Source organism: Ovis aries, chromosome 24 (assembly GCF_016772045.2).
Source record: "Ovis aries strain OAR_USU_Benz2616 breed Rambouillet chromosome 24, ARS-UI_Ramb_v3.0, whole genome shotgun sequence".
NCBI lineage: Eukaryota > Metazoa > Chordata > Mammalia > Artiodactyla > Bovidae > Ovis > Ovis aries.
In genome coordinates this window covers 21,128,149-21,143,683 of record NC_056077.1, presented here as the reverse complement: position 1 = coordinate 21,143,683, position 15,535 = coordinate 21,128,149, and the positions used below count along the sequence as shown (strand labels likewise).

Below are 15,535 nucleotides of genomic sequence, written 5' to 3'. Positions count from 1 at the left end.
CAGATAACAGCTTGGTGGGGGACGGCTGCCCAAATATCAAGCCAGAGACACGAGTGAGGTCTTATGGGAGCAGGGGTTTCCATTAGCTGGAGATGCCTGGGGGCAGGCAAGGCATGGATACAGAAAATGTCAAGAAAAGGCACACAGTTCTGTAAGACTGGAGCAGAGGGTGAGGAGGGAGAAGAAGGTAATCCCAAAGCTGCCATTGGCATTGTCCCAAGCACCATGCTGGAGGATTCAGACTTTATTCTGAGGCCATGGTACGTACTCAAAGCAGGCCTGTGAACGCAAATGCCTTACAAGGGTCACTGTAAAGCATTACAGTGCCTTACATGATGATGAGGGGGTCCATTCGGGGTCTGAAAAATTGAGGCGTGCAGGTCCTATCTGAGGTGGCCGTCATGAAGCTGGCCAAGTCTCCATGTCACACTGAGTCAAGTAAGTTGGACAGAGAGAAGACAAATATCATTTGATATTGCTTATATGTGTAATCTAAAATATGGCGCAAATGAACTTATTTACACAACAGAAGTATAGTCATAGATATAGAAACGATCTTATGGTTACTGGGGGAAACGATAGGGGGAGGGATAAATTGTGAGATTGTGATTGACGTATATACACTGCTATACGTAAAATAAAGGACCTACTCTATAGTACAGGGAACTCTATTCAAATACTCCGTAATGACCTATATGGGGAAAAAAATCTAAAAAAAGAGTGGGCATGTATATACATATACACATATATATATATATGATTCATTTTGCTGTGGAGCAGGAATGAACACAACACTGTAAATCAACTATACTCCAATAAAAAAAAGATTTTAAGAAGCTGGAAATCCATATTTTATATGAACACTCCCAAGTTTGTAATGTGGGAAATTATTTCAAAATGTCAAGCTGGCCAAGCAAAAACGTGTCTGATGTCCTGTCAGCCTCTAGTTTGGCTTCATTGCAGATGTAAAGCTTACATGGACTCTATCAGACTATGTTTCAGGAAGAGGACGCCCTTACAGGTCTCCCCAGCCTTTGTCAGCAAGAACCTCTTCTCCTTCCCCTACCCCCTTGCTTCTCCTCTCAGTGCCCTCCCACACCATCCCCAGCACAGCCCCACCTTGCTGGGAGGAGCTGGAGGAATGGGCCATGCCCCAGGCCTGACTCACAGAGAAAGCCCAGCCATAAGGACACGAGAGAGCCATATTTATTTCACATGGACAAGCATGATTCCATTGCATGCTGAACATGAAAGCTCGCGTGAGGAAAGTACCCGTAACAGCAGAATTATGTGCTTTTGTCCACAGGGAGCAGGGAGAATCACAGGGTGGTTTTCAAAGACAGTTCCCTTTCAAGCAGAGTTGAAACCACAGGCTTTGAAATCACTGGTTTATTTCATCAGCAAAGGGTCTGTCTCCTAAGAGTGGCCAGGGGGAACACTTCCAGCTCCACAATCTCTGCAAGAGCTGCTAAGTTTAGGAGGACAAGGCTGGTCCCCCATCCATCACCCTGGGCAGCTCCAGAGAGTTAAGCTCAGAGGGGAGGTACATGCCACTTGGAATTAACAAGCCCACTCCAGGGTGGACAGTGACGGGACAGACTGCTGTGTTCATAGCAACAGAACCATCACCACTTACATGTATCAATAATCAGAAGATCTGTGCTTCCTAAAATATCTTCCCAAGGCCTCATATGGGCTGAAGGAAAACTATTAGGAACTGACCGGATGTGCCAGAAATAGATTTTGCCTGGACAGACTGGGGAGAGCTAGTGGCAGGCACCCACCCACCCTGGTCTCTTGGCCTTTAGCTGGGCTTCCCCATTCCAAGAGGATGGAACCCAAGAGGGAATAGGGGCTGGAGCCTGGATTCGCTGAGGGAAGAGGGTCAGAGGCTCTCAGGGCAAACCTCATGGAAGAGACTAGTGGAAGAGCCCTTGAATCTCAGTGGCTCATTCCCACCTGAAGTCCTGCCCAACAGTTTCATAAAATTTAATATTATATGGTCTATAAAATTCCCGGAGTTGGTCTATCACTTCAGGGTCGATCTGTACATGAGTTCTGCCTTTTGATTTGCCCAGGCATCGAGGCAGGAGGCTCGATTCTGTTTTTTTCAAGCAAGGGAATCCTTTGGTCTTGTTGAAGTAGAAGTGCTTGTCCGTGATGAGCCTCTTAATGCCCAGGAAGTCCTGGACGCGCCCCATCTCTCCGGCCGGGTCGGTGATGAGCCGCTCACCGCTGACGAAGTGGATCTGAGCCAGCGGAAAGTAACGCAGCCAGCTCTCCAGGTGCAGCGCATACATGCCGATGCGGATGGCGTTCCAGGACACGTCCACCAGGCCCAGCGTGCGGTTGCGGAACGAGAGGCCCTCGAACGTAGGGATGTCCGGCTTCTTGGAGAGCGTCTGGGTATAATCCGAGATGGCACGGGTCACGGGGTTCCGTACGACCACGATCAGCTTGGTGTCTCGGGACATGTTGAAGATCCGGCGAGGGGCCTCTTGAGTGACAAAATAGCTGGGGGTCTTTTCCAGTGTGATCTGACTCTCGAGGGTCCGAGGCATGAGGCTCCTGTGGGGCAGAAATGCACATGATCAGCCAGGGCTGTACTGGGGGCCTGCGGGAGATCACTTCCCTCCACCCAGCTTCCCAGGGGAGCCCACCCTTCTCCTCTGTGACATTTGAGCCTCGCCTGTTCTCATCTGATGAAGCACCTGTTTTAACTCTTGTTGACCCTTTTTTCAAAGTCTCCAACAGTTTAAGACAAGAACCAATCTAAATGTCCATCAGTATGGGTTAGATACATGATGGAATAGCCAATTAATACAGTTGGGTAGAGCTGTGTGTACTGTTATGGAATGATTTCCAAGATTTAGTGCTTAAATGAAAAAAGGCAAGACAGCTTGTTTATCTGGGGAAAGATACCAAGAAACCAATAAAAGTAATTGCTTCTGGGGAGGGGCCTTGAGTGGGAGCAGAGCAGGGAGGTCAGGGATAAATGAGAATTACTTTTTATTGTATAATCTTTTACGCTGCTTGAAATTTTTATTGTGTTTATTACATATTCAAAAAATACAAAGGAAGCCACTGAATATTGTTCTGGCACAAGATACCTCTCCAAATATATTAAGAAAGTCTTTTGGGGAGAGGAAAGGCATGTTTGGTAGGAATAGCATGTGTTTTTGAAATGAGTTCTGATGTCTTTTCTGGCTAAAATACATCTGAACTATATCCCCGGTAAAAGACTGAAGAAGCACAGAATATCAGGGGTGAGATGGGTCGGGGGAGGGGCTCAGTCGGAAGCCCAGTAATGCAACCTCTTGCTCTCCTCCTAATTTCCTAGTTCTGCTTGAGGTTTAAGGGAGGATGGTAGGACAAGCTGATGTCTCCTTCTCAGGTGTATCTCTTTCAGGTCCTCGTGAAGGGAAATACCTCTGGTTTCCAGTTGCTACTTCTTTCTGAAGGTTGTGTTTTACCCTTAATTAGTTTTTCTTATGTAGTGAAGGATAGAGGAGGCAGGCATGCTGCAGTTCATGCGGCTGCAAAGAGTCGGACATATGACTTAGTGACTGAACAATGATAGCAAAGTTTTTCTTAATCCTGGCTGCACATTAAATCACCCAAGAAAAAAATTTTTTAAAGGAAGATGGTTCTTTTGAGGTGCTAGCCTGCCATCTTCTCGATCAGTTGGCCCCCAAATAAAGTCTCTTTCTTACCCCTCATTTCTTAGATTCATTGGCTTGTCATGCAGCAAGCAGAGCAAGCTTGGACTCAGTATCAATTTGGCTTAGCCAGCCAGAAGACTTGCTGCTCATGGCTAGCTGATCCTGATCAAGGAATACTGGGGCAAGACCCTAGCAGCTGCTGGGACCATTTGTCCTGAGGTTCTTTCCTTCAAGATTCCCTGCAGTGGTCTGACTGCCCACAGCACTTGGCAGTTGAGAAAAGGTACAGGCAAACTTCTACTAGTTGACAGACTCGGATTTTGTTTGTAGAGATTCATTAACAACAAACCCAGCCCTGCTGAGATAGGTGTTTGTAATCTCTTCAGAAACTTGATAGCTTCCAACTCAGTTCAAAACTGAGTAAGCATCCAGGCGGAGAACAAGATGGCAGAGGGGTAGGTGGACATGGAGTACATCTGTCTCCACAGATACATCAGGAATACACCTTCGACACAGAAGTGCATGCAGAACACCAACTGAGAGCAGACAGGGGTACCTGGCCAGCAGAAAATAATAATATAGAGCCACACAAAGCTCAAGATCAAGCTCTGAGCCTTTGGAGTGGGAGCACTGACTCCAAGACCCCAGACTACAAGAGAACTAACCCTAGGGGGTATCAGATAGTGAGAACTCACGCAAAGGAAACCAGTGGAATACAAGACCCAGCATTGCCCAACCACCAGTAAGCACCCTGTGCAGGACGCTGCATCTAAACAACAAACAAAACAAAAATACAAACCCAATCATCAGCAGACCGGATTACCACCTCACTCAGCCGTGCCCATCAGAGGAAAAACAATGAAAAACTCAGCACAAATCTCACCCTATAGGAAGCTTACACAAATCATTGGACCAACCTTAGGAGGGCAGAAACCAAAAGGAAGAAAGAATTCAACCTTGAAACCTGGGAAAAGGAGACCTCAAACACAGTAAGTTACAAAAAATAATGAAAAAGTAGAGAAATGCTACACAAATGAAGGAACAAACTAGTCCAAATAAATGAAGAGGAAATAGGCAAACTACCTGAAAAAGAATTCAGAATAATGATAATAAAGATGATCAAAAACCTTACAACAAAATGGAGAAAATGCAAGAATCAATTAACAAAGACCTAGAAGAATTAAAAAATAAACATGCAGAGACAAACAACACAATTAAGGACATTAAAAATACTCTAGAAGGAATCAATAGCACAATATCTGAGGCAGAAGAACGAATCAGTGAGCTGGGAGATAAAATGGTGGAAATAACTTCTGAAGAGCAGAATAAAGTAAAAAGAATGAAAAGAACTGAGGATAGTCTCAGAGACCTCTGGGACAATATCAAATGCACCAACATTTGAATTATATGGGTCCCGGAAGAAGAAGAGAAAAAGAAAGGGTATGAGAAAAATTTTGAAGAGATTATAGTTGAAAATTTCCCCAACATGGAAAAGGAAATAGTCAATCAAGTCCAAGAGGCACAAAGAATCCCATACAGAGTAAACCCAAGGAAAAACATGCCAAGACACATACTAATCAAACTAACAAATACTGAACAGAAAGAAAGAATATTAAAGCAGCAAGGGAGAAGCAACAAGTAACATACAAGGGAAACTCCATATGCTTAACAGCTGACCTTTCAGCAGAATCTCTGCAGGCCAGAAGTGAATGGCAGGATATATTTAAAGTACTGAAAAGGAAGAATCTACAACCAAGATTACTATACCTAGCAAGGATCTTATACAAAATTGATGGAGAAATAAAAAGCTTTTTCAGACAAGCAAAAGTTAAGAGAATTCAGTACCATCAAACCAGCTTTACAACAAGCGTTAAGGAGACTTATATAGTCAAGAAATACAAGAGAAGAAAAAAGATCTACAAAATCAACCCCAAACAATTAAGAAAATGGCAATAGGAACATATGTATCAATAATTACTTTACATGTAAATGGACTAAATGTTCCAACCAAAAGACACAGACTGGCTGAATGGATATGAAAACAAGACCCAAATATATGCTGTCTACAAGAAACCCACTTCAGCTCTCAAGACACATATAGACTGAAAGTAAGAGGATTGAAAAATATATTCCATGCAAATGGGAAGCAAAGGAAAGCTGGAGTAGCAATCCTCATATCAGACAAAATAGACCTTAAAATAAAGACTATAAGAGATAAGGAAAGACATTACATAATGATCAAGGGGTCAATCCAAGAGGAAGACATAATAATTGTAAATATCTATGCACCCAACATAGGAGAACCTCAATACACAAGACACACACTAACAGACATAAAAGGAGAAATTGACAGTAACACAATAATAGTAGGAGGCTCTAACACCCCACTCACACCAACAGACAGATCATCAAATCAGAAAATTAATAAGGAAACACAAGTCTTAAATGATACATTAGATGAGATGGATCTCATTGATATCTTCAGGATATTCCATCCAATTGCAGAAGAATACTCCTTCTTCTCAAGTGTACATGGAACATTCTCCAGGATAGACCACATCTTGGGTCACAAATCAAACCTCAGTAAACTTAGGAAAATTGAAATCGTATCAAGCATCTTCTCTGACCACAACGCTATGAGACTAGATATCAATTATAAGAAAAAAACTGTAAAAAACACAAACACATGGAGATTAAACAGCACATTTCTAAATAACCAACAGGTTACTGAAGAAATCAAAAGGTAAATAAAAAAAATTTATGGAAACAAATGACAGTGAAAACATGACAACTCAAAACCCACGGGATGCAGCAAAAGCAGTCCTAAGAGGGAAGTTGATAGCAATACAATCCTATCTTAAGAAACAAGAAAAACATTGAACAGACAGCCTAACTTTACCCCTAAAACAACTGGAAAAAGAAGAACAAAACCCCCGAAAAATTAGTAGAAGGAAAGAAATCATAAAGATCTGAGCAGAAATAAATGAAAAGAAATGAAAGAAACAATAGTAAAGATTAATAAAACTAAAAGCTGGTTCTTTGAGAAGATAAAACTGACAAATCTTTAGCTAGATTCATCAAAAAAAAAAAAAAAAGAGAAGAATCAAACCAACAAAATTAGAAATGAAAAAGGAGAGGTTACAACAGACAAGGCAGAAATACAAAGGATTATAAGAGACTATTATGAACAATTGTATGGCAATAAAATGGATAACCTGAAAGAAATGGACAGACTCTTAGAAAAGTTCAATCTTTCAAGACAGAACCAGAAAGAAATAGAAATTATGAACAACCCAATTACAAGCACTGAAATTAAAGCTGTGGTCAAAAATCTCCCAAAAAACAAAAACCCAGGAACAGATGGCTTCACAGGAGAATTCTATCAAACATTTAGAGAAGAGCTAATGCCTATCCTTCTAAAACTCTTCCAAAAAATTGCAGAGGAAGGAACACTTCCAAACTCATTCTGCGAGGCCACTATCACCCTGATACCAAAACCAGACAAAGACAACACAAAAAAAGAAAACTACAGGCCAATGTCACTGATGAACATAGATGCAAAAATCCTCACAAAATTCTAGCAAACAGAATTGAGCAACACATCAAAAAGCTCATACACCATGATAAGTTGGGTTTATTTTAGGAATGCAAGGATTCTTCAACATATGCAAATCAATCAATGTGACACACTATATTAACAAATTAAAAGATAAAAACCATATGATAATCTCAATAGATGCAGAAAAAACTTTGACAAAATTCAGCACTCATTTATGATTAAAACTCTTCAAAAAATGAGCAAAGAAGGAACCTACCTCAACATAGTAAAGGCCATATATGATAAGTCTACAGCAAGCATTATTCTCAATGGCGAAAAACTTAAAGCATTCCCCCTAAGATCAGGAACAAGACAATCATGTCCACTTTCACCCCTATTATTCAACATAGCTCTGGAAGTCCTAGCTACAGCAATCAGAGAAGAAAAAGAAATAAAAGAAATCCAGATTGGGAAAGAAGAAGTAAAGCTCTCACTGTTTGCAGATGACATGATAACATACAAAGAAAACCCTAAAGATAGTATCAGAAAATTACTAGAGCTAATCAGTGAATTTAGCAAAGTTGCAGGAAACAAAATCAATACACAGAAATCACTTGCATTTCTATTTACTAACAATGAAAAAATCTGAAAGAGAAATTAAGGAATCAATCCCATTCACTATTGCAATGAAAAGAATTAAATATCTAGGAATAAACTTACCTAAGGAGACAAAAGAATTGTACACAGAAAATTATAAGACACTGATGAAAGAAATCAAAGATGACATAAACAGATGGAGAGATATTCCATGTTCCTGAGCAGAAAGAATCAATATTGTGAAAATGACTACACTACCAAATGCAATCTACAGATTCACTGCGATCCCTATCAAATTACCAATGGCATTTTCACAGAACTAGAACAAAAAATTTCACAGTTCATACGGAAATCCAGAAGACCCCAAATAGCGAAAGCAGTCTTGAGAAAGAAGAATAGAGCTGGAGGAATCAACCTTCCTGACTTCAGATTATACTACAAAGCTACAGTCATCAAGACAGTATGGTACAGGCACAAAAACGGAAATATAGACCAATGGAATAAGATAGAAAGCCCAGAAATAAACTCATGCACCTATCGGTTCCTTATTTTTGACAAAGGAGGCAAGAATATACAATGGGGCAAAGACAGCCTCTTCAATAAATGGTGCTGGGAAAACTGGACAGCTAAGTGTAAAAGAATGAAATTAGAACACCTCCTAACATCCTACACAAAGATAAACTCAAAACAGATTGAAGACCTAAATGTAAGACCAGAAACTATAAAACTCTTAGAGGAAAACATAGGCAGAATACTTAAAGACATAAATCAAAGCAAGATCCTCTATGACCCACCTCCTAGAGTAATGGAAATAAAAACCAGAATAAACAAGTGGGACCTGATTAAACTTAAAACCTTTTGCACAGCAAAGGAAACAATAAGCAAGGTGAAAACACAACCCTCAGATAGGGAGAAAATAATAGCAAATGAAACTGACAAAGGATTAATTTCCAAAATATGCAAGCAGCTCATACAACTCAATGCCAGAAAAACAAACAACCCAATCAAAAAGTGGGAAAAAGACCTAAACAGACATTTCTCCAAGGAAAACATACAGATGGCTAACAAACACATGAAAAGATGCTCAATGTTATTCATTATTAGAGAAATACAAATCAAAACCACAATGAGATATCATTTCACACCAGCTTGAATGGCCATCATCAAAAAGTCTGCAGACAATAAATGCTGGAGAGGGTGTAGAGAAAAGGGAATGTTTATGCACTGTTATTGGGAATGTAAACTGATACAGCCACTATGGAAGACTGTATGGAGATTCTTTAAAAAACTAGGAATAAAACCACCATATGACCCAGCAATCTCACCCCTAGGCATATACCCTGAGGAAACCAAAATTGAAAAAGACACATGTATCCCATTGTTTACTGCAGCACTATTTACAATAACTAGAACGTGGAATCAACCTAGATGTCCATTGACAGATGAATGGATAAAGAAGTTGTGGTACATATACACAGGGGAATATCATTCAGCCATAAAGAGGAACGCATTTGAGTCTGTTCTGATGAGGTGGATGAACCTAGAACCTGTTATACAGAGTGTAGTGAGTCAGAAAGAGAAAGATAAATATCATATTCTAATGCACATATTTGGAATCTAGAAAAATGGTACGGAAGACTTTATTTACAGGGCAGCAATAGAGAAACAGACATAGAGAACAGACTTATGGACATGGGGAGAGGGGAGGAGAGGGTGAGATGTATGGAAAGAGTAACATGGAAACTTGTATTACCATATGTCAAATAGGTAGCCAATGGGAATTTGCTGTATGGCTCAGGAAACTCAAACAGGGGCTCTGTATCAACCTAGAGGGGTGGGATGGAGAGGGAGATGGGAGGGAGGTTCAGAAGGGAGGAGATACATGTATACCTATGGCTGATTCATGTTGAGGTTTCACAGAAAACAACAAAATTCTGTAAAACAATTTTCCTTCCATAAAAAAATAAATTAAAAAAATACACAGATGTCTGAGCCCCATTCTAGACTAACCGATTAAAAATATTTGGGGGTGGATTCTTTTCTGAAGCTCCTCAGATGATTTCAATGTGAAAATAAAGGGGAGAACCACCAATACACAATCACCCTTCCCCCACTCCCTATTTATTTGTTAAAAAACTGTTAATTTTCTTTATTTATCTATTTTTGGTTGTGCTGCATGGCATGTGGGATCTTAGTTCCTTGATCAGGTATCAAACCCATGCCCCCGGCATTAGAAGTGCACAGCCTTAACCACTGGACCACCAGGGAAGTCCCACCCTTCACCTGTTCTTAACACTGTGGCTTCCCAGACCCCACAGCAGGCAGCTTCACAGTCCTATGAATAGACACCTGGTGTCTAGTCTTCTTTGTCCCAGCTGCATAGCCATCTCTTCAGTAACCTGGCCTCACAGGTCTTTGGCCGAATACCTTCATTTTCTCTTCCCTTTTAGCAAACTCTTCCTCATGGCCTTATGTTAGGTTTTGTCCTTGGAACTGCCCTAATTCTGAAAAGGTTCACCCTGAAATTCTACTCTACGGCTATGTCGTGGATTGAATGATGATCTTCCAAAAGATACGTTCACCCAGAACCTATGAATGGGACCTTATTGGAAAAAGAGTCTTTGCAGAAGGAAATAAATTAAGGCTCTTGATATGAGATCATCTTGGATTAGGGTTCCTTGTAAGGAATATCCTTAAAAGAGAAGAGAAGGAGAGAAGGGACACAGAGAGAAGAGGAGATGTGAGGACGAAGGCAGAGCATGCAGTGATACGTCTACAAGCCAAGAAATGACAAGCATTGTTGGCAGCCGGCAGAAGCCAGGAGAGAAGCATGGAATGGATTCTCCCTCAGAGCCTCCAGGATGAACCAACCCTGCTGACAATTTGGTTTTAAGGATTCTGGCTTCCAAACCTGAAAGAATAAATCTCCATTGTTTTAAGACACCTCCTTTCAGGGCATTCGTCATGGGGGCCACAGGAAATAAACACAGACCAAACCTTCTTTCTTTCTGTCTTTACCATAGTCTCAGATTCATTGTACCTGATCTTCAAATTCATCTGATTTCACTTTCTTTTTTATTTCACTTTCTTCTAAACCTTCTCTGGACCCAGGAAGCAATCATTTCCATAGCGTCATCTTGACATCACCACCACCATTAGCCTCAGAGGACAAGTTATGCAGGGGCTCACTTGCCCACATGTGCTCTCAGATCCCTCCCCCACACCCCCACCCCCAACTCCGCTGCCTTCCATACAAACCTCCCATTTTCCCCTTGAATCTTCAAGTTCTTTTTGCAACTGAGAAGCTGATGCAACTAATATTTTGCATCTAAGCCCAAAGTCTGTAACAGACCTTGATGGGTTGAAAATTTTAATAGTATTTATTAATACTGAGGATATCATTCTTAGCAAATAATCCCAGGTGCACTTGAATAGTTTTCTTTGGATTTTCTTAGAAATCTGCCTGTATTGTAATGAGGTGTTGGCCTTAATGACAGAGTAGATGAAATTACATATCAGTGACAGTGCATTTAAACTTAGGGACTTTCCAAGCCTTATGGGGGTATAAGGCCTTCAACACACAAAAAGTTGACCTGATAAGCCATTAAACATATCTCTTTGCAATATCCTTTAATACGCCAATGAATATCCAAGAGAGGAAAACAGGTTGCAGCATTTCCCAAGCTTATCTGGCTAAGAAGCTATGCACTTTTGCCAGGAGCGCCAATTAACACCTCTCTCTGCTACCAGTTTGGAAACTTCTGACCTATTCCAGTGATCTTCAGGGTGTCATGTCACTCCCCAAGCTGTGCCTTAAAGTGAAGTTCCACCCTTCCTAATTGGCATATCAGCTACAAAACCAAATTACAGTTACTAAGGAAGACACAAACACCACACTGTAAGCAATCTCATGCACAGATCATCACACCAGGAGCCAAACGTGCACTTCAAATTTTCTCTGTTCCATCAAAGGACACTTTATGTATTTCTTTCTCATTAGGTCACTGGAATAGAGGCCTATGTGATGGTAACACAGAAGGAGACCCTATGGATACACACCTCTTCGATCTGTGGTGGGGAGGGGGCATTAGTCTTTCCCTTAGGTTCATTTTTCCTTCTCATGCCATTGTTCAAATTTTGCTGATTTGTTTCCAGCTGCTAACAAACAGCTGAACTTCTCTCTCACCCGCAAAACCCTTTTAAGCTTCAGTCTTCTTTTGTTTCTGTATGGCTCTGCAAAAATGACAGAAAGTGGTCTAACACTCACCAATTGGACTTACCTCCCATCTGTTATTTGAACCTGCTCAGCAACAATTTCCACCACATCTGGTAGTAGCCCCCAGATTTCTTTCAAAGGAACCACTCCTACTTTGGATAAACTCTTAGCAGTCCAAGGAGAGGTTGTATGACTGACAAAAAATACATGATGAAGACAGAAAGTGGACTCAATCTTCCAGCCAGACACAGGAGCTTGGAGGAGCCCCCTCAGCAGTGTCTCTTACCAAATCCCTCAGCTGTCTTGGTTCTTGCCCTTTCCCAGACCTGGTTTGCCCACCTTCCTCTGTAGTTCTATAAGTTACTGCACATCCTTCTAAGAAATTTTTTTTACTGCTTGAAGTTAATCAGAGTCCATTTCTGTTGCTTGGAACCCAAGAATTCTAACATGCCTTATACAACCTGGTTTCCTCTCTGTGGAAGCTATGCTAAGCTAAGCACCCCCACTTGGTTATAACCTGCATGAGGCAGGGCAGGGGCGCCTTATTGGCATCTCCCTCAAAGGCTACCCTAGCCGTGGAACAAGCCAGGTCTCCATCAGTGTTTCTAGGGCTCACGTGAAGCCAACATTCTAATCCAGATATGCACTTCAGCCTTCACCCCCTTTCCACATTTTCAGCTCTCCCCAAATCACTGTGAACCTTCCCAGGAGTCTATCTCCCCTTTCTCTTATTCTACGTGATCTTCCTGGATGGCCCCATTCCTCCCTGGCCTTTAGCATCACCTGGGAGCTGTTACTCCTCACAGCTCTGTAGCTGCAGCTCCAAGTTTCCCACACTCTGGACTGGACTGGCCAACTGTCTATGGACTGGATACCTCATCTCGGTAACGATCTCGCCATTTTCCTCCCATGCTTACTTCTCTCTTTTGCCTGCTTCTGTAGATGGTATCACCACGAATCCACTCACAAAGCATGAAAACCTCACATCCTTCTTACGTCTAATGTCTGTCTTTAAGTTCTCAAGTCCACCCGCATCTCCTGGCCCCATTCACACACCTCAGGCTCGTGTCACTGTTCCTCTGACAACAGATTTCTCGCTGACCTCCATGCTTCTACTTTCTTCTCCCTTTCAATCCATTCTGCATTCTGTGTCCATCAAGGGAATCATACTAAAGCAAATCCACACTCTTGTGTAAATGTGACTAATGGGAACCTTCTGTATAGTTCAGGGAACCCTACTCACTGCTCTCTGGTGACCAAAAGGAGTAGAAAATCCAAAAAAAGAGGGGATATATGTATATGTAACAGCTGATTCACTTTGCTGTATAGTAGAAACTAACACAGCATTGTAAAGCAACTGTATTCCAATAAAAGTTTAAAAAATAAAGTGAATGAATGCAGTCACAGACAGTGATAAAATATTTAGATGAGTCAATACTGAGAGTTGTAAACATCTTTCTCCATAAGAAGATAGGCAAGCATCTGCCAAGAATGTTGGGCTCCACGTTTTTGGTGTTTGCATCTTTATTCATAAAATATCTACTGAGAATACAAAAAAAAAAAAAAAAAGCAAATCCAATCATCTCAACTATAAGCCATTCTTCTGAATAAAGCCCTTATTCCTTGACTTGGTACTCAAGGCTGCCGTCTACCTTTCCAGAATTAATCTCTTGCCGCCTCCTGGAAATCTGATGCTTATAACTATATTGAACACAAATTTCAGTCGCCAAACACATGCTGTCCTTTCATCTTTTTTTTTTTTTTTTTTTAAGACTCTGGACCATCTTTCTGGTCTCTTTAACCCTGACAAACATCTACTCACCTTTCCAAATCCAAAGGAAAAGTCACACCCTCTGTTAACACTTTTTAAAAAATAATTTCATGACACTTCCTGAATCCAGCTATTAAGACCTCATCCCATTGTGCAGTACTTACTAAGTACACATCCATTTATATCAAGAGATCATCAGCATTTGGGGCGTGTTTCTTATTCATTTTTGCCGTCTTAGCACAAACCTGGCACAACATAGGTGCTCAATAAATTGATCAAAGATCTAGTGTCAAAGGTAGGTGTCTATTGAGGGGTTACCTCGAATCATCAGAAGCTGGCAGAAATTATGAAGCCTGGCCTTTTCTTGGCATTCTGGACCTGGGCAGAGGAAGGTTTCAGCAGATAGTTCTGGGATGAAGGGATCACTGTGCCATTTAAAAAAGTTCATCATGGCCACACGTTTAGGTTCATGAGCTGAGGGGGGATTCAAGCTCTGCTTCAGCCCAAACTTCCCAATATTAGAAGGTAAAATGAGAATGAAAGGAACGGATCTTGTGCCATTTCTGTTTTGCCATCTACAGTGTCCTTGGCCCAGGTTCCCTCTGATGTTGAAAGAGGACAGGACTGTGGCCATCTGTAGTGGGGAAGTCAAACTAGATGCAATAAATACCCCCACACGTGCTGATGTGTGCCAAGTCACTTCAGTTGTGTCCAACTCTGTGCAATCCTATGGACTGTTGCCCGCCAACCTCTTTTGTCCATTGGATTCTCCAGGCAAGAATACGAGAGTGGGTTGCCATGCCCTCTTTCAGAGGATCTTCCTGATCCAGGGATCAAACCCTCATCTCTTACGTCTTCTGCATTGGTTCTGCATTGGCAGGTGAGTTCTTTACCACTAGTGCCACTTGGGAAGTCCCATACCACCGTATCAGAGTAATTAAGTAAGACTCTCTGGGGGCGTGCAGAGGCCTGGGCACCTGCAACTTTAAAGCTCCCCAGATGATCCCAGGGGGCCCCCAGGGCTGAGAACCATGGTTGAGGACCGCATGTTCCTTTAGCTGCATAGCCTTCAATACAGTAGCTCACAAGTGTTTTCTCCTTAGAGGAAAAGAGTCTCCGTATATTCAGCTTCAGTGGGTTTAGGGTGCAGCCTAGGAGCCTACAATTTTACCAAGCCGCCTCCTCCATGACTCATGATCAGAGAAGCTTGGAAGCATGGTCTTAATAAAATACATCCTCGTAAAGTAATGCGATCACACTCATTGTTATCTAAGACATTAAAATTTTATTTGAAGGATATCTCTGCCCTCCCCCAGCCCAACCATAGATAGGAAGTTCCAAGAGAAGAGCACTGGTGTCTGTCTTTTTCTCGGTTGTACTGGCACTTAGTAGGTGCATAGTCAATATTTGCTGAAGAGGAAAAAAAAAAAAAAAAAAAAAAGGCAAGGCTTTGGTCTGGTGGATATCTGTGCCCAAAGTCCATTTTATGTCTTCTACCCAAGGGAAAAAAATCACAGACTTCTGTGTCCCTTACCAAAAGAAGAAAGAAAAAAAAAAAATCCAAATACTGTCTTGTCAGCTTGAGACTCTCCGGAAATGGCATTTTCTGACCCACTCAGTAGAAAAGAGGCAGCTCTTGTTGCCCCACTGTCCACACAGGGACGTGGTGTTCGGGGCTGGCTTACCCCGATTATCATCGGAAGGGTTCACCAGAAGATTTCCTTTCCTGCTAAATCTGTGCACCCCATGAG

At 41.7% G+C, this 15,535-nt stretch overlaps 1 protein-coding gene across 1 annotated transcript in view; it reads right to left on the bottom strand.

The window, feature by feature from the left end:
* Positions 1-1,184: 1,184 nt before the first annotated feature.
* HS3ST2 (heparan sulfate-glucosamine 3-sulfotransferase 2) overlaps positions 1,185-15,535 on the bottom strand; it is a 111,041-nt gene continuing 96,690 nt past the window's right edge. Inside the window, exon 2 of the mRNA XM_004021196.5 lies at positions 1,185-2,568. Within this exon, the coding sequence (XP_004021245.3) occupies positions 1,950-2,568 (619 nt within the window). The 3' untranslated portion in view covers positions 1,185-1,949. The remainder of the gene's footprint in view (positions 2,569-15,535) is intronic.